The sequence below is a fragment of the Nycticebus coucang genome, chromosome 21 (genome assembly GCF_027406575.1).
Source record: "Nycticebus coucang isolate mNycCou1 chromosome 21, mNycCou1.pri, whole genome shotgun sequence".
Classification (NCBI taxonomy): domain Eukaryota; kingdom Metazoa; phylum Chordata; class Mammalia; order Primates; family Lorisidae; genus Nycticebus; species Nycticebus coucang.
Genome location: NC_069800.1, coordinates 51,927,334 through 51,947,610, shown reverse-complemented (window position 1 = coordinate 51,947,610; position 20,277 = coordinate 51,927,334). Strand labels below are relative to the sequence as shown.

General features: G+C 46.4%; 1 protein-coding gene across 1 annotated transcript; it reads right to left on the bottom strand.

The window, feature by feature from the left end:
• Window positions 1-13,925: 13,925 nt before the first annotated feature.
• Window positions 13,926-20,058, bottom strand: WFDC2 (WAP four-disulfide core domain 2). Its single transcript, XM_053574313.1, has 4 exons — window positions 19,924-20,058; window positions 19,191-19,334; window positions 16,220-16,372; window positions 13,926-14,086 (listed from the first exon to the last, which is right to left on the bottom strand). Exons 1-3 carry the CDS (start codon window positions 20,000-20,002, stop codon window positions 16,221-16,223), a joined length of 375 nt encoding a protein of 124 aa, XP_053430288.1. The 5' UTR covers window positions 20,003-20,058; the 3' UTR covers window positions 13,926-14,086; window position 16,220.
• Between the last annotated feature and the right edge of the window lie 219 nt (window positions 20,059-20,277).

Sequence of the window (20,277 nt, the reverse complement as noted above, 5' to 3'; positions counted from 1 at the left end):
TAAAATCCCCACCCTGGGGAGGGGTTTGCCCACCATTTTCTGTTCATGGATGTGTGTACTAGCATGATTCCCACTGCGCTTGCGTGCCCTGCCCTCTACCCCAAACATGCAATGGGGTTCACTCCTTTTTTTTTTTTTTTGTAGAGACAGAGTCTCACTTTATGGCCCTCGGTAGAGTGCTGTGGCCTCAAACAGCTCACAGCAACCTCCAGCTCCTGGGCTTAAGCGATTCTCTTGCCTCAGCCTCCCAAGTAGCTGGGACTACAGGCGCCCGCCACAACGCCCGGCTATTTTTTGGTTGCAGTTTGACCGGGGCTGGGTTTGAACCCGCCACCCTCGGTATACGGGGCCGGCGCCTTACCGACTGAGCCACAGGCGCCGCCCGGGGTTCACTCCTTTTACGCATTATTCGTTTTCACCTTCATGAAAACCCCTTGACCCTGCTAATCGGTGAGGCGGATTTGAGGTAGCCTGTGCTCCCTCCTTTCAGTTGACGCGTCCTCTGAAATAAATCCTTTCTCCCTTGACAATCCTTGTATTCTCAGTAACTGGCTGTCTGTGCAGCGCGCAACATGAACCCGCCTTTTAGATTCGCTAACACCCTTATCTGTTAAGGCTAAAGGACATCTTCCTGCCATGGGCTACCTGAGGAGGGGCGCAAAGAGTCCCTTGGTTTGCCTGAAGCAACACCAATTATAACTTGGAGGAAGAAGGGAAAAACACAGGATCACCTGCTTCATTCATTTCAAGATGGAGAAACGAAGCCCAAAGATGGGCAAGGACTTCTTTAAAATAGGAGGGTCTTACACTGTTGATGGGATTGCAAACTACTACAACCTCTCTGGAAAGAAGCATGGTGAATCCTTAAAGAACTCAAAATAGACCCTCCATTTGATCCCTCAATCCCATCACTAGGCATCTACTCAGAAGAAAAAAAATCATTTTTCCAGAAGGACATTTGCACTAGATTGTTTATCACAGCTCACTTTACAATTGCCAAGAAGTGGAAACAACGTAAGTGCCCCACCAACCCAGGAATGGATTAATCAGCTGTGGTATATGTATACCATGGAATACTATTCAGCCATAAAAAGATGGAGACTTTACATCTTTTGTATTAACCTGGATGGGATTGAAATATACTCTTCTTAATAAAGTATCACAAGAATGGTAAAGCAAGTACCCAGTGTACTCAATACTAATATGAAGCCAGTAGACAAACTCATACATGCCCACACAAGGGAAAAACTCAATTCAATTCAAGTTGGGGAGGAGGAAAAGGGAATAGAGACGGATTGGTGTACTCCCACCTAATGGGCACAATGCAAGGCTATACGGCACACCTCCTGGGTGTGGCGCACAGCTACAACAGGGACCTTAGCTAACAAATGCAAACACTGTGATTTAATCATTTATAAACTCATATTAATCTGAAATAAAACATAAAATAAAATCACAGGATGGGAATGAAACAGAGGCATCCTTCATCCCCCCAAATGCCCTTTCCACTGCATTGCAATGCTCCCCCCCCATAATTTTCCCAGATGTCCTCTGGGATGCAGGGTAGAACTGAAGATGGGGCATTCATGGTCTCCTTTCTCTGTTGGTCTGATGCAGGGTCCTCCCCTCAAGTCCAGGTCATCTGCTTCCCATTGCTCAAAGAACAACTACCATCTATTGTGTCAGGCACCAAAGTAAGCTCTTCACCACCAGCACAAAGACATGTCAGAATAACCCTCGAACTCAGATCCACACTACTGCAAGTGAAGTCCAGGGACCAGCAGCCTCTAGGTCACCCGAGAACTTTAAGTTAGAAATGCAGAGTACCATCATTGTAATGAGATTCCTGGATAACTCATGAGCAGGTTCAAGTTTAGGAAACAGTGGTAGATGAGGAAAAAAGGGTAAAACAAATCAGAAATATTTCCAAGGCCACAAAGCTGCAAAGTGTCCAACATCTGCAAAGTTTACGGTTTTAACTTCTACATCACACTCTTCCATGGATCTCAGAATTTCCCCCATGGAACTGATTCCCACTTGGCAATTTTATTAAAAGAGTTTCAAAACATGATGTTATGCCGCCAAGACCACAAACCCATCCTACCCTTTTCTCCTCTGAATCAAAGAGGGACCAGGCAGGGCTTCTGTGGAAGTTGGTGGCCAGTTGGGAACACTGAAAACCGGATGCCTGGATCTTCTCTGGGAAGAATCTGAGACAGAATCCTAAATGACCCGTGGCCACTGTCTACTTTTTCCAGCCTGGAGAACCAAAGCCACGCCAGCAAGACTTCCACAAGAGAGAGGCTGACTGCTTCATTCCTAGTCAAGGCTCCATCCCACCAACCCCTAACCTGCCTCCCACTTCTCAACATCTCACTGTGGGCAACATTCTCCACGGCAAATTCTAATCAGATATTCTGTCTCACCAGAATGTGCTACGAATTCCTGAATTGTTCAACATATAAATCACCAGCTCCAAGCTCTATCTCCCACCCATGAAAGCACCAGAACTATCTGGCCTTGGGATTCAGAAAAAGAAATCATGGTCTCAATAATCCCAAAATGTCTGCATCGACCACCCATCGTCTCATGTCCAAAACTGCATCATTGTCTCAATATTCCACACGCTCCACAGCTCCAGACAAGACTCATCCTCAGGCTGGGTGGAAGTGGGTAAGGCAGTCCACACACCTGTAGCCTCAATGTAACTTCAAGTGCCATTGACTTATGTTTAAAGAAACTTTCTTAGAGTCCATATGAAGGGATGTTCCTTTAAGATCCCCCGAGCTGATTAGCAAACTAGTCAAACGGGAGGCAAACTCTGCAAAAAGAGTCTGGCTGTCTGTGGAATGTCCTGGAAGGGACCTTGGAAGTGGAAAACAAGATAAGTTAGTGCACATTTCAGTGACACGATGCACCTGTTTTCTCAGACAAACGGCTGAATAAGTTTTTGTGGTTACTCTGCATAGCTTCTCTGATCATATAAACCATTGGCTGCCAATTAATATTATTATGAGTGTGTGCGTGAAGAATGTAAGTTGTTAAGGGTATATAAGCTTATAAGAAATAAACGAGGGTGCTGCATGCCGGAGTGAGCTGCAGCCCTCTGCTCTTCATAAACATTCTGACTGTTGATCTTTATCTCTGCGACCCTGGCACAGACCATTTAAGACAACACACACCCATACATCACTTAGCCACTATTGACCCACCCTGCAGCAATCCACTCATCATCCCATTTCTTAAAACTGGAATAGCCTCCTCACTGGTCTCAGGGTTTCTGCCCTCACCCCTTGTGGGTTATTCTCAACAGAGTAGCCAGAAGGATCCTTCTGTGCCTTGACACTCTAGTCACAATCCTTTAGTGGCTTTCTGCTAACTCAGGGTAAAAGCCAAAACCCACACAAACCCAGTAGTCCTCCTCCCCTTCTTTTCAGTTTCACTTTCCACAGTTTCAGTTACCTGCAGCCCAGAAATATTATATGGAAAATAACAGAAATAGGTAATCCGTAAGTTTTGAACTGCACACTGTTGTTGGTAGCAGGATGAAATCTCTCACGGGGGGGTATGGATCATCCCTTTGTCCAGGGTAATGACCCTGTCCCCACCCATTGGTCATCGAAGAGCCAACTCAGTTATCCAAATGATGGTCACCCTTATTTCACTTTACAAATGGCCCCAAAGTGCAAAAGTAGGGATGCTGGCATATTGTTATAATTATTCTATTTTATTATTAGTTGTTGTTAATCTCTTACTGTGTCTAATTCATAAATTAAACTTTGTCCTAAGTATCTATAGGAAAAAAACATAGTATATGCATAAAGCGTTCAGTACTATCAGTGGTTCCAGGTAGCCCCTGCGAGTCTCCGGAGGAATGTCCCACAGATAAGGGGAGGGGACACCAAACTTGCTTCAGGTTCCTACCCACAGAACTCCAGCAGATGCTGAGTGGCAGCATCCGTATTCCCCTTCAGGAATGAAGCCCCCATTCCCCCAGCTGCTGGGAGTTGGTAGCTGATGCTTCTCAGCTGAGTCCCTCCAGATCCAACCTCTCGCTGCTCATTGGATGCTTCAGTGTGAGCGTGTGACATGGACTCAGCCAAACAGATGCTCCTGCCCTGGACTTTCACTCTGGAGGGGGTGATACAATGACCCCACAACTGTTGAGAAAGTTTCTACTGTCATGAGGAGTGGAAGTCTGGGGGTCACAAAGTACTGAATGCCTGGCTGTGTGAAACTCTACTACAAACTCAGATATGCTCAAAATGTAGGTCTTTTTTTTAAAAAACTATAATTGGCCTGAATTTTCATTTTGAGCTCCCATTTAACCAGGTCATGGAAATTAATCTCTTTCATGTTATTGTTTTTGGCCATCGTCTGTCCCCAATGGTTGCTTCTACTTTCTGACACACGTGCTTAATTCCAAGGCTTCCAATGGAAAGTGGGCTTGACCTTCATAGACACGTGTTTATTCCTGCTTCCATCAGGTAACTGCTGCACCCTTCTTATCACACAGAGCTCATTTCGTAACTTGTGTTCTCTGTGCGCTGCTTCCTAGAACTCAAGAAACACCCAGTGGTTCTTAGGGTAATAGAAAACTCGGCGGGATGCTAGAAATCCTACACTTGGGCACCCTATGTACTAATTTCTGAACCACCCCAGATGGGGGTTCTCAGTTCCAATGTCCCCTGGTTTGTGAAAGTATACCACGACTGTGATCACTGCTCTTAATTCTCAAATATACCTGGGGCTTTAACTACCATGTTTCCCTTAGTTCCTTTCTAACTCTCTTCCTTAAACCTCCAATGGGGAGAATTTTAGACACCTGCTGGAGGAGACGGAAAGGAGCAGGGGTTGCTAAAACCTGGCTCTGGTGTATCACATATTCTTCCAAATCTTTCTCTTGGATCTGCACCTTCTCTTTTGAACTCTACGAGCCAAGGATTTAAATATTTTGTGAATTACATTCCACTGGGCTGTGTCCTTCTCCAGCCGTGAAGTAGACTTCCCAGTTACCTGGGGTGAGAGAAAGACGAAAGAAAAGTAGAATTACAGGGATAAAGCTTCACTTAGCATCTCAAAGTAACATTCCTCTGCATACACCTGTAATTACTTTTTCTTTATGTATATAAAAAAAATTGTACACCACTATTTTCTACCAGGTATTGTTTTCTACCAAGACTTTTTTATTTTTTGGAGACAGAGTTCCACTATGTCACTCTCAGTAGAGTGCTGTAGCATCACAGCTCACAGCAACCTCAAACTCTTAGGCTTAGGCAATTCTCTTGCCTCAGCCTCCCAAGTAGCTGGGACTCCAGGCACCTGCCACAACACCCAGCTATATTTTGCTTATAGTTGTCATTGTTGTTTGGCAGGCCCGGGCTGTATCCAAACCCACCAGCTTCAGTGTATGTGGCTGGCGCACTAGCTGCTTGAGCTACAGGTGCCAAGTGATACCAAGACTTCTATATAGCTCTCTAGTATAAACATTTTCCCAGGTGAATGAATATTCTTCAGTGTCATTATTAATGGCTGTATAATATTTTAACCTACAGAACATTGGCGTTTACTTAGTTTACTTTGTGTCTGATTATTCATTATTTTAAAATTGCATAAGGTTAAACACAAACATAGTGTTCAAATACACTTTAAAAATAACATCTGTGGGCTCGGTGCCGTAGCTCAGTTGAGTAGGGAGCCAGCCACATACACCAAGGCTGTCGGGTTTGAGCCAGGCCCAGGCCTGCTAAACAACAATGACAACTGCAACAAAAAAATAGCTGGGCATTGTGGTGGGCGCCTGTAGTCCCAGCTACTTGGGAGGCTGAGGCAAGAGAATCGCTTGAGCCCAAGAGTTTGAGGTTGCTGTGAGCTGTGACACCACAGTACTCTACTGAGGGTGGCAAAGTGAGACTCAGTATAGAAAGAAGGAAGGAAGGAAGGAAGGAAGAAAGGAAGGAAGGAAGGAAGGAAGGAAGGAAGGAAGGAAGGAAGGAAGGAAGGAAGGAAGGAAGGAAGGAGAAAGTCTGTGATTCTGGGAAGGAGCAAATTCCAAAACTGAAGTCAGCTCTTTTCCAATGAATGCAGCCAGAACACACCCCATTCTGTATCACCAGGGGAGGAATTCAGGGGAACTCTCACATGGGATGAGGACAGAGACAGCCCACAAAGACCACAGGAGCTGATACAGGGAACCCTCCCCTGGTTGGACTCATTTTTGTCTAGATCCATCACCTTGGATCAATGTGTAAGAAAACACTGCAGGATTCTCCCCAGGACAATTCCCGGAGATTCTTCTTTTCCACTCTCCCTTTGTGTTAGCACAAAGCAATTGCAGCCTCTCCTCTTCTTGAACGAGTTCTGGAGAAATGGAAAGAGAGAGGGAGAGGAAACTGACAAATAGAATTGAGGATACTCCCAGAGAGAGCTTATTTGGGAATAACTGAGCAATTCAGGATAGGAGAGATCTTAGAGTTCATTAGACCATCAGAGCTAGAATCTGGATTTTGGGAAGGAAGCTTTTGTTTTGATTATATCCGAGTAAGTGCAGACCATGGAAAGGAAAGATGGGTGGTGAAAAATCAGAACAGACTATGGTAGATCCATTGAAAGTCAGATTTAAATGGTTATACTCCATGGACTGGGTAAAAGACCACCAGCTTTTACCATCATCTGGTTATGATGGATTGTAAGCTTGGACAAAGATAACAGGAATGAGAATTCAAAGGAAAGAATAAGAACAAATAAAAACACCCTGTTTTCCTTTATAAAAGTTTTTCAGGTGGTGCCTGTGGCTCAGTGGGTAGGGTGCCGGCCACATACATTGAGGGTGGAGGTTTGAACCTGGCCCCAGCCAGCTAAACCAACAATGACAACTGCAACAATAACAATAACAACAACAAAAAAAATAGCTGGGCATGTGGCAGTCGCCTGTAATCCCAGATACTCAGGAGGCTGAGGCAAGAGAATCGCTTAAGCCCAAGAGTTGGAAGTTGCTGTGAGCTATGACGCCACGGCACTCTACCAAGGGCGACATAGTGAGACTCTGTCTCAAAAAAAAAAAAAAAAGATTTTCAGTTTCATGTCTCCTCTGTCTGTATTAATGAGAAGGCCACAAAGGAACCTGTAAAACAAATATCACCCTGATGCCAAAACCAGGAAAGGACCTGACAAAAAGGAAAACTACAGAGCAATTTCACTAATGAATATCGATGCAAGAATAATAAAATCCTGGCAAATAGAATAGAGCGACACATTAAAAAATTATACATCAGTATCAAATAGGCTTTATCCCAGGGATGCAAGGTTGGTTTAACAAGTGCAAATCCATAAATATAATTCACCACATAAATAGAAGCAAAAACAAAGACCATATGATCCTCTCAACAGGTGCAGAAACAGCATTGAACAAAATTCAGCATCCTTTTCTGGCAAGAACAATTAAGAAAATAGGCATAGATGGGACATTTCTTAAACTGATAGAAGCCATCTGCAATGAACCCACAGCCAATATCATATTGAATAGAGTAAAACTGAAAGCATTTCCACGTAGAAGTGGAACCAGACAAGGACGTCCACTATCACCACTACTATTCAACATAGTGCTGGAAGTTCTAGCCAATCCAATCAGGCAAGAGAAGGATATTAAGGGCATTCAGATGGGGGCAGAGGAGGCCAACCTGTTGCTCTTTGCTGATGATATGATTTTATGCTTAGAAAAACCCCAGAGACTCAACCACAAGACTCCTGGAAGTGATCAAGAAATACAGTAATGCCGAGAGGTATAAAATCAGTGTCCACACATCAGTAGCCTTCGTATACACCAGTAACAATCAAGCTGAGAAGCAAATCAAGGACACAATACCCTTCACAGTAGCTTCAAAGAAAATGAAATACCTGGGAATATATTTAACAAGGGAAGTGAAGGATCACTACAGAGAGAACTGTGAAACCCTGAGAGAAGAAAGAGCAGAGGACATGAACGAGTGGAAGAAGATGCCACCCTCCTAGCTGGGAATAATGAACATTGTTAAAATGTTTATACTGCCCAAAGCAATCTGTATACTCAGTGCAATTTCCATTAAAATACCAACATCATACTTTGCAGAACTCAAAAAAATAGTTCTTTGTTTTGTATGGAACCAGAAAAAAAGCCATATAGCTAAGACAATGGTTAGCAATAAAAACAAATCCAGAGGCATCACTTTACCAGACTTCAAGTGACATTACAAGTCCACAGTGATCAAAACAGCATGGTACTGGCATAAAAAAAGAGACATAGATCTATGGAACAGAAAAGAAAACCTAGAGATGAAACCACCTCATATGGCCATCTGATCTTCAATAAACCAAACAAAAGCATACACTGGGGGGAAACATCCCTATTCAACAAATGGTGCTGGGAGAACTGGAGAACCACATGTACAAGACTGAAAGTGGACCCATATCTCTCACCACTTACAAAAATTGACTCACAATAGATAAAGTATTTAAATCTAAGACATGAAACAATAAAAATTCTAGAAGAAAGTATGGGAAAACCTCTTGATGATATCAGCCTGAGGAAATATTTTATGAAGAAGATTCTATTGGCAATTGCAACAGCAACAAAAGTAAATAAATGGGACTTAATTAAGCTAAAAAGCTTCTGCCCTGCTATGAATACAACAATTCCCCTGTTTGCTTTAAACAGGGGAAAAGATACTTACATGATACGAATCAGACAAAGGCTTGACAACCAGAATCTACAGAGAACTCAATCAACGAGAAAAGAGCAAACAATCCTATTTATCACTGGGCAAGAGATATGAACAGAAGCTTCCCTGAAGAAGATAGATTAGTGGCTAAAAACATGAAAAAATGCTCATTGTTCCTAATTATTAGAGAAATGCAAATCAAAACCACCTTGAGATACCACCTAACACCAGTAAGAATAGCTCACATCGCGAAGTCTCAAAACTGCAGAGGCTGTGACAGTGAAGAGAACACTTTTACACTGTTGGTGGGATTGCGATCTTTGGAAAGAAGTATGGAGAATCTTCAAAGAACTAACAGTAGACCTTCCATTTGATCCCACAGTCCCATTACTAGGCATCTTCCCAGAAGTAAAAAAATTATTTTACCACAAGGACATTTGCACCAGAATGTTGATTGAAGCTCAATTTACAATCACCAATATGTGGAATCAACACAAGTGCCCATATACATATAAATGGATTAATAATTTGTGGTATATGTATACCATGGAATACTGTTCACCCATAAAAAAGATGAAGACTTTACATCTTGGGTATTAACCTAGATAGAACTGAAGAACATTCTACTTAGTAAGTATCACAATAATGGAAAAGCAAGTATCCAATGTGCTCGATATCAAGTGTACATGAACAAATACACACCCTTCCAAGAGAAAAACACAGTTAAACTCAAGTGGGGGAAGGGGGAAAGAAGAGGGAGGGGGAGAGGGCGGAGGGGGATTAGTGTGCCCCCACCTAACAGGCACAAAGTAAGGGTGTATGGCACACCTGCTGGGTGAGGGGCACAACAATAACTTGGACTCTATCTAACAAATTCAAACAATGTAACCTAATTGTCTGTACCCTTATATTAATCTGAAATAAATAAATAAATAAATACAAATTTTTCTTGATTTGATTTAAAAAAAAAAAGAAAGAAAAAAGAAGGCCACATGGGTGGGAGAAAGGGGTCTTAGTTTGGGGGTCTCTTCCCTTTCCTCTCCTTCCCTGTATTTGTTCATAGGTACAAGCTCAAGGCTTATAGGGCCTGGTCCCTATGAGTATAAATACCCAAGTGGTTCCACATCACCAAGTCTGGAATCTGAGAGCACGGATGGAAAGACAACGACAAATTTGACCAACTGTACCAGAGGCTCTATGGGGTGCTGGACCATCCCCATGGGGGTGCTGGGAATAACACTCCGGACATAGAATTTTTTAATACACAAACATAGGAAAAGATCTTCCAAATGCCCCCTAGAGCAGGAGCCAGTTCCCAAGTCCTTTAAAAATGTTTCTGGGAAGAAAAAATAAATAAATGGGATAGTTAGATAACAATTTCAGCTAATATATTAATGCAGATTTATAACCTGCTTTTACCAGTTTACAACATTAGGTGAATGTTTCCCGTATCATTAAATACTCTGCAACACAATTGCTAAAATATGTAGCACTTTCCTTGTATGGAGAGATCATAATTTAATTAAAAGCTTATATGGGCTTGGCGCCTGTGGCTCAAGTGGCTAAGGTGCCAGCCACATACACCTGAACTGGTGGGTTCGAATCCAGCCCGGGTCCACCAAACAACAATGACAGCTGCAACCAAAAAAATAGCCAGACACTGTGGCGGGCGCCTGTAGTCCCAGAGGCAGGAGAATGGCTTTAGCCCAGGAGTTGGAGGTTGCTGTGAGCTGTGATGCCCTGGCATTCTACCCAGGGTGACAGCTTAAGGCTCTGTCTCAAAAAAAAAAAAAAAAAAGCTTCTTAGTTGAATATTAAGGTTGTGGGTGATTTCTTAATATATTAAGTAATGTTTTGAATGCAATAAATCACTATGAGCATTTCTGATTTTTACTTAAGATAGCCCCTAAGAAGTGGAATTTCTGGGTCAAAGTGGACATGCATTTTAAAAACTTTTGATACTAGATACTGACCTTTAAATTTTTACTAACTACTATTTGTGAAACACTTATGTCAGGAAGCAACCTAAGTGCTTTACACATACTATCTCATTTAATATTCCCAACAGCCCGAAGAGGAAGATTTTATGGATATCTGCATCTTAAAAATGAGCAAGTTGAAAGTCAAGAAGATAAATTACTTGCCCCAAACAACAAATTAGCAAGGAATGAAGTAGGTGTTTGAACAAGGTCTAGTTCTAGAGCTAATGCTTTTAGTCAGTTTACTGTCATTACAGTTCAGCTCAGCCATGGGCATTTCCTATACATCCCATAAAATCCCCCTGAACCGCTCCATGCAGGCTACACAGAAGATATCCCTAGCCTGCCTGCTCTGCTTCCTCATGATGACATCTTGTGGGCTCTTGAAAGCAGTGACTTTGCCTTATACATTTCTCCTCTTCACGGAGCCAAGCAAAATGGCATGCACAGCTTAAGCACTCGACTGGTGCTTGCGGATTTGTTTCATAGATATTATACCATGGAGGAAAGGTGGGACCTAGGGTTTGGTTCGTAGCATCACAGTGTCAAGCTGTGAGTCAGGATCATCATCTCTGAATTACGGAAGGAAGAAATGATAGGCGGGAAAGTGAAGGAAGGCTAAGTGTACCTGCCTCTAACCTCATCAATTAGCTGGGCATGGTGGCCTGTGCCCATAGTCCTAGCTACTCTGGAGGCTGAACCAAGAGGATTGCATAAGCCCAGGGGTGATCTCACTAATGCACTCCAGTCTGGGTGACGGAATGAGACCCTGTCTCAAAACAGAACAAAACACCTTCCCCACCCCCACCGTGTCCTTTAGAAGAGTAGATGGAACATAACACCCAGCCCTCACATTGCAGCTAAGAATGGGAAGTCAAAAAGGGGCTCAATGAAGGAGAGAAGGGTCAAGGAGAGACCATCAACATTCAGGTGCTATTAAATCATCATTGATTTGGGGATAAAGCAAATGCGGTATGTGCCCACAGTGGACTACGATTCATCCATAAAAAGGAACGAAATCCTGTCATTTGTGGCAACATGAATGAACCTGAAGGACATCATATTAAGGAAAAACAGCCAGTCACAAAAGACAAAGACTGCATGTTCTCACTCACATGAGGAGCTAAAAAAAAAAAATTTGAGGCCAGGCATGGTTGCTCACTCCTGGAATTCCCAGGACTTTTGGAGGTTAAAGAGAAAAGATCAACTGAGGCCAGTTTACAATCGGCGTGAGCAATAGAGTGAGACCCTATCTCAAAAAAAAAAGAAGATTTAAAAAATTTAATCTTATGGAAGTAAAGAGTAGAATTGTGGGCATTAAAGGCTGGGAAGGATGAAGGGAAAATGGAAGACGTTGGTTAATGGATACAAAATTGCAGCTCGATAGGAGAAATGAATTCTGGTTCTCTGCATTTCACTGTAGGGTGAGTATGCTAACTATAATTTATTATATATTTTCAGAAAGCTGGAGGAAAGGATCTTGAATGTTCACAACACAAAAAAACGATAAATGTTTGAGGTGATATATATGCAGTTACCCTGATTTGATCATTACACGTTGTATACACAAATTGAAATGTTGTTCTGTATCCTATAAATATGTATAATTAAATATGTCAAGTAAAAATGAAAGGAGAAAAAAATAATCCTTGATTGAGGCAAGAATCATTGGTGGATGCTCAAACTGGTGGGTAAGATGTTGAAGAGCAAGATTTGTACATAGTCTCAAAGCATCTCCCCACAAATATTTATTCCTTACCAAGGGGAAAATAGGAACTTGAGTAGAAAACCCTGGCAGGCACCACTGCACTCAGTGAATCCAAGTTAACATCTCTCATAACAAAACAAATCAGTATCAGATTCCTCATGGTGTGACCTGCACAAAGAACACAGTATCTTTTTTTCTGTAGTATTCCTGGCAAAAAAATGCATAGCATGAATCTGATTTTGAGGAAATATCAAGCTAAGCTTGATTGAAAGACCTGTAAAATAACTCGCCCTTAATTGTTAATGTCTGTGATAGACCAAAAAAAAAAAAAAAAAAAGATCCAGAAACTTTTCCGGATGAAAGAAGATTAAAGAGGTGTGACCAGTGAGTGCAATGGCAGGATCCCGGATTTTCTTTTGTTGGAAAGAACCTTATTGAAACAACTGGCGCAATCCAAATAAGGCCCGTAGCCAGGCTTCACCGGTGTGGAAGCAAGTCTCATAGCGCCCTGCACTCAGAAGGACCTTGCAGGTGGAGAGTCATTTACTGTGGGACTGTGGGCATCGTCTTAAGATTTGAATTTGTGTTTTGTAAGCAGAGGATCAATGGGGCAATGGGGCAATGGAGCATGCTCTGTGAGCCAGGGGCCTAGGCTCACGAACAATCCCACCTCTTGCTGTCTCCTCGGATGGGGCCTCTGCAGCCTGCTCTGTACCCCTGGCACTCTGGCTTCGCTCAGCCTGCCACTGTCTACATTCACCCCCTGATTACTGCCACTTGAGTGGGATGGAGAAAGGACAGAGGGAGGAAGGCTGGAGAAAGGAGAGGATAGAGAGAGGAGGGAGAAGGGAGAAGGGAAGAAGACAGGAAAGGATAGAGACAGGGAGGGATGGAGGGAATAAAGAGGAAGAAAGAGAAGAGCTGGAGACACACATGGGAAAGAATACCCAAGAAACGGAATGACACCCGAACCAAAGAACTGGGTGTCTGGAGTGGGGGCAGGGCGTTATGGGTGAAAGACATTTTTTGTTGTATATCCTTTTGGATTTGGATCCCTATGACTATATTACTTATACAAATTAGAACCTCAATTTAAAAAATAACAAAGGACTCTGGCTTTGGCATCTTCTTCCTGCGAGGCCACAGGCCTCCCAGAGTCCTGGTCTGCAGCAGGACACTGCTGTTATCCGCTCTGAGGATTGTTTTGAGGAACAGGTCTCATGAGCCAGTCCCTGGCACTGTGTCTGGCGTATAAGGTGCTGCTGCTGTTATCAGCACCCTAGCGATGAGTGACGTTGGAAACATCCCATCACCTCTCTAAGCTTCAGTTTTCTCATCCATCACGCCGGGGGAATAAGGACCCACCTCCCAGGGTTGCTGTGAGCATTCTCCAGGAGAGACCTAATACCTCTGAGATGAACCCCTGACCCAATGGCCATTGCTTCAGAGTTGTTCCCTCCCCAGACCTTGTCCCCGGATGATCTGATTGCCCCCCACTTGCCCACCCACCTAAACCCAAGTCAGGAGAGACAAAAGACAGAATGTGCTGAAAGTGATTACTTTATTGATTAGAAAAGGGAGATGGTGTGGGCAGCGCAGTGGGGTACGCAGAGGCCAGAAAGAGGTAAGGGTAGCCAGGCTGGGGCCAGACGCAGGGCCAGGCAGAAACATCCCCTCCCGGCTCCTCAGGCTACACGCTGGAGCTGGAGGAAAAAATAATACCATCAACAACAGTATCTGTCATTCCGGGTAAGAGCATCTGCAGCTTAATTCCCGGACTGACTCCCCCACAGCACCCCTTCTGCACACTCACAGCAAAGCGTGGCCTCACTGGGGCTCTCTTGCACTTTCCTACAGGTTCTAGATTCATCTTCTCTGCTTCAGACCATCCCCAGGGCACACCTGAGTATATCACGGTCCCCACTGATCAGTGTGACTTTCCTGAGGGGCCATGGTCACTTATCTCCCTTAGCATTCCCCGACCAACAGGCAGATCTACCATGACTTCATTCCTTAGGTTAAACTAGGATTTGCTGATCAAAGGGATTTTATTTAGCCCCATTTTATAAGCTAGATCATTGCGGGTCTGGGAGGAGAAAAAGCCAGATGTGTATCAGAGCTGAAATTTGAACACTGATCTTCCTGACTGCAGAGCCCAGCCATGCGGTCAGCACTCATCTGGAGGCAAGAAACAGCTGACATCAGTGGAGAGCTCTGGCCCCAGGGAGACCACGGTGTCTCTTCGGCACTAAAGAACACATCCCGTCTGGGCGGCACCTGTGGCTCAGCGGGTAGGGCGCTGGCCCCATATACCGAGGGTGGTGGGTTTGAACCCAGCCCCAGCCAAACTGCAACCAAAAAATAGTGGTCCCAGCTACTCCAGAGACTGAGGCAAGAGAATCGCCTAAGCCCAAGAGCTGGAGGTTGCTGTGAGCTGTGACGCCACAGCACTCTACGAGGGTGACAAAGTGAGACTCTGTCTCAAAAAGAAAAAAAGAACATATCCCTTCTCAGGGCTTCCAGTTTCTCACATGTGCACTGTTGGATTCCATCAGTGATCTTTGGGTTTCTTTCCTGAGAAATTGTTACAGGTGGCACATGGCGATGAGATTTCAACTCAAGAGCACTGCTGAGTCCTTGCTCATTCTGTTCCCTCTGGCGGAAACAGCCTCCCCCTGCACTGCACCAGACTACCTCCCCTTCACTCCTCCTTTAGGGCCGGCTCAGGATCACTTCTGAGAAGTTTTCCCGAGCCCAGTGGGCCAACTAAGAGTTTCTGCTTCATTGTTTTATTCGTCCATTAGTTCCTTATACTTACTTTCTGACTCAATAATGTTTTATTTTCAATTATATAGGATGCTCCATAATCTACTGCCAGACCCACTAGAGGTGTTGAGCCTTGGCCAGCTGCAGAGTAAATACTTGACATGCTTCATACCCACTTTGGATGAACTGAAGTCAACTGATCTCACGTGTCTCCTACAAAGTGCAGCTCTTTGATGAAGGTTTCTGCTGGCCACGCAGAGAGCTTCCCACCACCCTAACCTCTCCAGCCACTGTCCCGATCTCCATTTGGCTGCCCTCCCCCAAACGCAACTACTTATCCCCCCCTTGCTTCCATCTGGATCCACAGTCACCTCCAAACAGGCTCCCTGCTTCTGCCCCCGCCCTTCCCACACAGCAGCAGGAGCAGTCCCTTTCCAAAGGTGCCACATCTCCAGATCAACACCAAAGTCTTTACAATGGCCAATACAATGGCCTTATGAGGCTTCAAGTGAGCTGCCCACTCCCCCTTACCTCCCGTGCTCTCTCCTTATGCCCCTGCCCTGCTCCTCCTGCAGTGTCCAGGGCTGTTCCTGCCTCTGTACCTGACGTCTCCCACCAGCACATCCCCACTCCTCCCTCCTTATTTCCATCAAGTCATACCCAAATGCTACCTTTTGGGTGGGGCCTTCACTGACTGTCCCAGGTAAAAACTGCAGCCCTGCTCCCTGCCCCATCCTTCTTACCCCTTCCCTGCTTGCTTTTCCTCCTGGCACTATCTCCCTTCAGCACACTACAAAATCGACTCATTCTTTTGCTTTGTTTATCATCCACTAGAACACAGACCCTGGCAGGGAGATTTTTTCATCTAATTTGCTCACTCCTGGAACATCCCCAGCACCTAGGGTGGTGCATGGCACGTGACAGGTGCTCAACAAGTATTTGTTGAGTGAATGATGGTAAATAAATGGACAGGTGAGCAACCTTGTGTTCAGCTAGGTTTTCCTTCTTAACCTGCTGCGAGTCCCATCACACCTGGGCATCAATACACCTCCTCTCCCCCCTTCACCTACCTCAGAAGTTGGGTGTGACACATGTCATCTTCCCGCAGCCATTGCGGCAGCATTTCATGTTGGTTGAACACTGGCTGTCCACCTGGCACTGGGTCTGGCAGAGGCCAAGCTGGGGGAAGCTACTGTTCAACTGTGGACAGGAGCCCTGCTTTTCTGGTAGAAAAAGGAATAGGGGCAGGTAAGTGGAAGGATGTAGCATGGCCCCCAACTGTTCCCCACCTGGCTTCATGGACAGCAGAGCCGCCTGCCTGGATCCTTCTCAGGAGGCCTGAGCTGCTCTCAAGGGGCCCAGGAAGATCTCCCTCCTGCTGTACCTCAATGGTTCCAGAATCACAGGACCTCGGTTTGGGTCCCTGCTCTGCCATTTTCTAATGTTGTGGCCCTAAGAGCCCCAGTTTCTTTAGGATGGAATCAGGGCCACTGACATTATGGGGCTGTCATAAAGTAGTGGAGGCAAACATATTAATATTAATATTATTTCTCCCTGAAAAATCAAACCAGTCTGTAATAAGAGGAAGTGATTATGACAGTAAACACTTAATCAGCTCCAACTATGCGCAGGCATTATATTAAATACCTGATATATATTAACTCCTTTGATTCTCACAGTATTTCTGAAAGAGAGGAGGCGTCTATTACTATTTCCTCATGTTATAGATGAGGAAACTTAGGCACCAAGAGGTTAAGTAATTTGTCTAAAGTCTTATAGGGTTGAGGTAGAATTTGAACCCCAGGAAATCTGTGCACTGTGCACTGATCTCCAGGTATTACTCAGCTATGTAAACTGTAGAGTGCAATACACATACGAAGGGTTATACACTCCCATCTTCTCTGTACTCACTCTTATAGGCCCACTCCCAGTTATGATCACTCAGCACCATGGCCCTCACTCTTCCATGCACAAACAAAACCACACCCTTCCACTAACACACCTATGTACACTAGCAGCTAACACTGCAGAGGTGTGCCACTTACAATGCACTATGTAAAAGCCCATAATCCCCTTTCATCCTTACATCAAATATCTCCTTCATAGGGGATATTTCCAAACCTGGAGCACAGAGAGATGAAGAGGCCACCCAACACCACGCCACTGGTCAGAAGTAAAATCAAGGGCCAGGCTTGGTGATTACACCTGTAATCCTAGCACTCTGGGTGGCCCAGGCAGGAGGATTGTTTTAGTTCAGGAGTTCAAGATCAACCTGACCAAGAGCAAGACTCCATCTCTAGTAAAAATAGAAAAATTAGGCCTCGTGGTGGGCACCTATGGCCCCAGCTTCTCAGGAGGCTTAGGCAGGAGAATAGCTTGAAAAATAGAAAAATTAGGCGTTGTAGTGGGCACCTATAGTCCCAGCTTCTCAGGAGGCTGAGGCAGGAGGATAGCTTGAAACCAGGAGTTTGAGGTTGCTATGCGCTGTGACACTACAGCACTCAAGTCTAGGGCAACAGAGTGAGACTGTCTCAAAAGATAAATAAATAAAAGAAATTAAAAAGAAAAAATAAATGTAAAACCAAAGCTTGAGCGCAGCCTTCTAACTTCTATTTACGAACACACACACACATATATACGCATATGCAGTACACACCACTTCCTGAGTCAGGGAGAGGGGAACCCAGCATAGCCAAAAATAAAACATAGGCACAGAACTGGGTGATTATCTAAACAACAGAACAGAAGTTCAAAGGAGTAAAGCAACTTGCTCAGGATCACACAACTAGAAAATGACAGAACTAGGACTCAAACCTCCAGGCTCCCTCCCTCCCTCCCTCAGGGGCCATCTGGCCTTGTCCCTCTTCCAGCCTCAGTTGTCCATTTGAGACAAGGGAACAAGCTCTTCATCCATCTAACAGCAAAGGCCCCTTCTTTTGCCTGGCCACCGCTCTCATCTCTTTGCCTGCCTCCTGCTTTCTCTCCCAATCTTCTGGTCCTCCTCTACTCCAGCCCGGCTTAGGGGCCTCCAGACCCAGAAGCTGTCCCTGGTGGGCCGGTCTCCCCTGCACTTCCTCCTCCTTGCTCATCCGTGTCGGGGGTCTCTGAATCACAAACTTTCCCAAACTGTGCTGGCATCTTCCAGGAAATAACCCAGGAGAAACCACAGGGGTTGTATTCTGGATAAAGACCAGTAGTTACAGCAACTGGTTCTGCCCAGGTCATATCCGCGTCTCTAATGTTGTTTTCCCCCTCTGGAAAGTGAAAAGATGTCTAAGGCCACTTGCTGCTCTGATCAGAGTCCTCACAGCTTGGCGGACACACCTGTGCTCACGGAGCACCCAAGTGCTCTCTCTCACTCAGCGTGGGAGAGACTGTTCTAAAGATGAGCCAAGGGGAGCAGGTGCCCAAGGAGGAGTCCTGACTTTCTCCAAACTGCTCAACCAGTAAGCGGGAAAGGCAAGCCCTCTCGCAATGACTCCTGTGGCCACGGGATGGCGGTGTGACCTTGGCCAAGAACATTTCTCTCTCTGACGCTCGCTTCCAGATCTTTAAAACCAGCTGAGCGCTCTCCTAAATCTGTGAAGTCCCCTTCCGCCCGGAGGCAGGAATCTGGGGAGTCTCGCCTGGCCAGGCGCTCCCAGGGCTGCAGGAGGCCCCAGGGGAGGGGTCCTGGGAATTGTGAGCCCCAGGCCTCGGGACTCAACTCTGCCGCCAGCTCCGGCTTCCCCGCGGACTCCAACAGGCCTAGGAGGGAAGCTGCTTCCCGGGTCCCCAGGGCCGCAACAATATCTCGGCTGTGCGTGCCCGGAAGACCGTCATGCACCAGAGACTCGAATCCAGCGAGGGGTGAGGGACCTCCCTCCCCCTGGCTGCGCTTCAGTGACGCCTTTGTCTCCCCCAGGGCCGGCAAGGGAGAGCCCGGGCGGATCTGGTTTCTTCCGCATATACTTTCCCAGGGGTCCCCAGGTCCAGGGGCGTCCACCTTCCTCCTGACTTGGCGAGGTCCCGCCCCAGCCCCCAGCCGGTCGCGGGGGTTACCATTGGGCAGGGAGCAGAAGGAGGCGCAGCCCGCCGGGCAGCACTTGAGGTTGTCCCTGCACTCGCTGTCGGATTTGCACTCCTGGATGCAGTTCGGGCTCTCCTCGAGCCGGGGGCACACGCCCGTTTTCTCTGTTCCTGTGCCTGGGAGAGGAGGCAGGGGACAATCAGAGGTGGGGCGTAGCCCGGGTCCCAGAGGATGCCCACTTCCTACTCCAAGGGCCCCAAATCTTAACTCCAAGGAATTCTGCCTGTGGACTTAACGGCTCCACCTTCAGGCCAAGGGTCCCTGACACCTGAACACTTGGGAATACAGGAGGTCCCTGACCTTCGGTCTCAGAGTCCTCCAGGCTCGGTCTTTAGGGGACCCCGCACGCCTGAGCATCTAGGCTCCTAGAGACTAGGAGTTTGGGGTGTCTAGCACGGCACATCCCCCTCCACCCCGCACCCCGCAGCCATGAAGTATCTGCCCGCAACGCAGAGCCCCTCCCCCAAATTTCAGCCTTCGGTTGTCTCTCCATCGCCGGCAAACTGGACCCCATAATACTAGGCTCTGACAGTCATCACCCTTAGATGATAGGGGCCCCCAAATTTTAGTTTTCATGGGTCTCCCCACTTCCGCCCCAGGAATCTCCACCTCCCCAGCCCCCGGGGACTACGCCTCTGCCTGGTTGGGTTCAGACGCTCGGCGGCTCGCCCCTTCGGGCGCCTGGCCTCTCCCTGTCCGGCTCACCTGTGACCGCAGGGAGGCCCAGCAGCAGGAGGCCAAGGAGGAGGGCAGCCGTGAGCGGGCCTAGGCGACAGGCAGGCATGGTGCTGCGCCGGGGCGGGGTGCAGGTGTGAGCGGCAGCCAAAGCTGGGGGATTTAACCGCGCGCGAGGGGGGCGGGGGGCGGGGTCGAGCGGGAGGGGGGCGGGAGGTAAAGGGCTCAGCGGGCGGGCTGCCACCTCAAGCCATTTCACAATCCCCTGGGATCAGGTGTCACTCTTGGCTCTGGTGGGAACCAGGAACCTTAGCAGCTTCCAGGCCGGGAGCAGCTCGACCAGCTGCAGCTGGACAGTGGTCCAGTCCTCTCTCCCTTCCTCCT

What these genes read in the sequence shown, in the direction of transcription:
- WFDC2 (XM_053574313.1), bottom strand. Translation starts at nt 20,002, where the DNA reads ATGCCTGCCTGTCGCCTAGGCCCGCTCACGGCTGCCCTCCTCCTTGGC. An exon ending in GGGCCTCCCTGCGGTCACAG is followed by an intron (nt 19,335 to 19,923) that starts GTGAGCCGGACA and finishes CTCCTCTCCCAG; the next exon opens with GCACAGGAACAGAGAAAACG. An exon ending in CTTCTGCTCCCTGCCCAATG is followed by an intron (nt 16,373 to 19,190) that starts GTAACCCCCGCG and finishes TTTTTCTACCAG; the next exon opens with AAAAGCAGGGCTCCTGTCCA.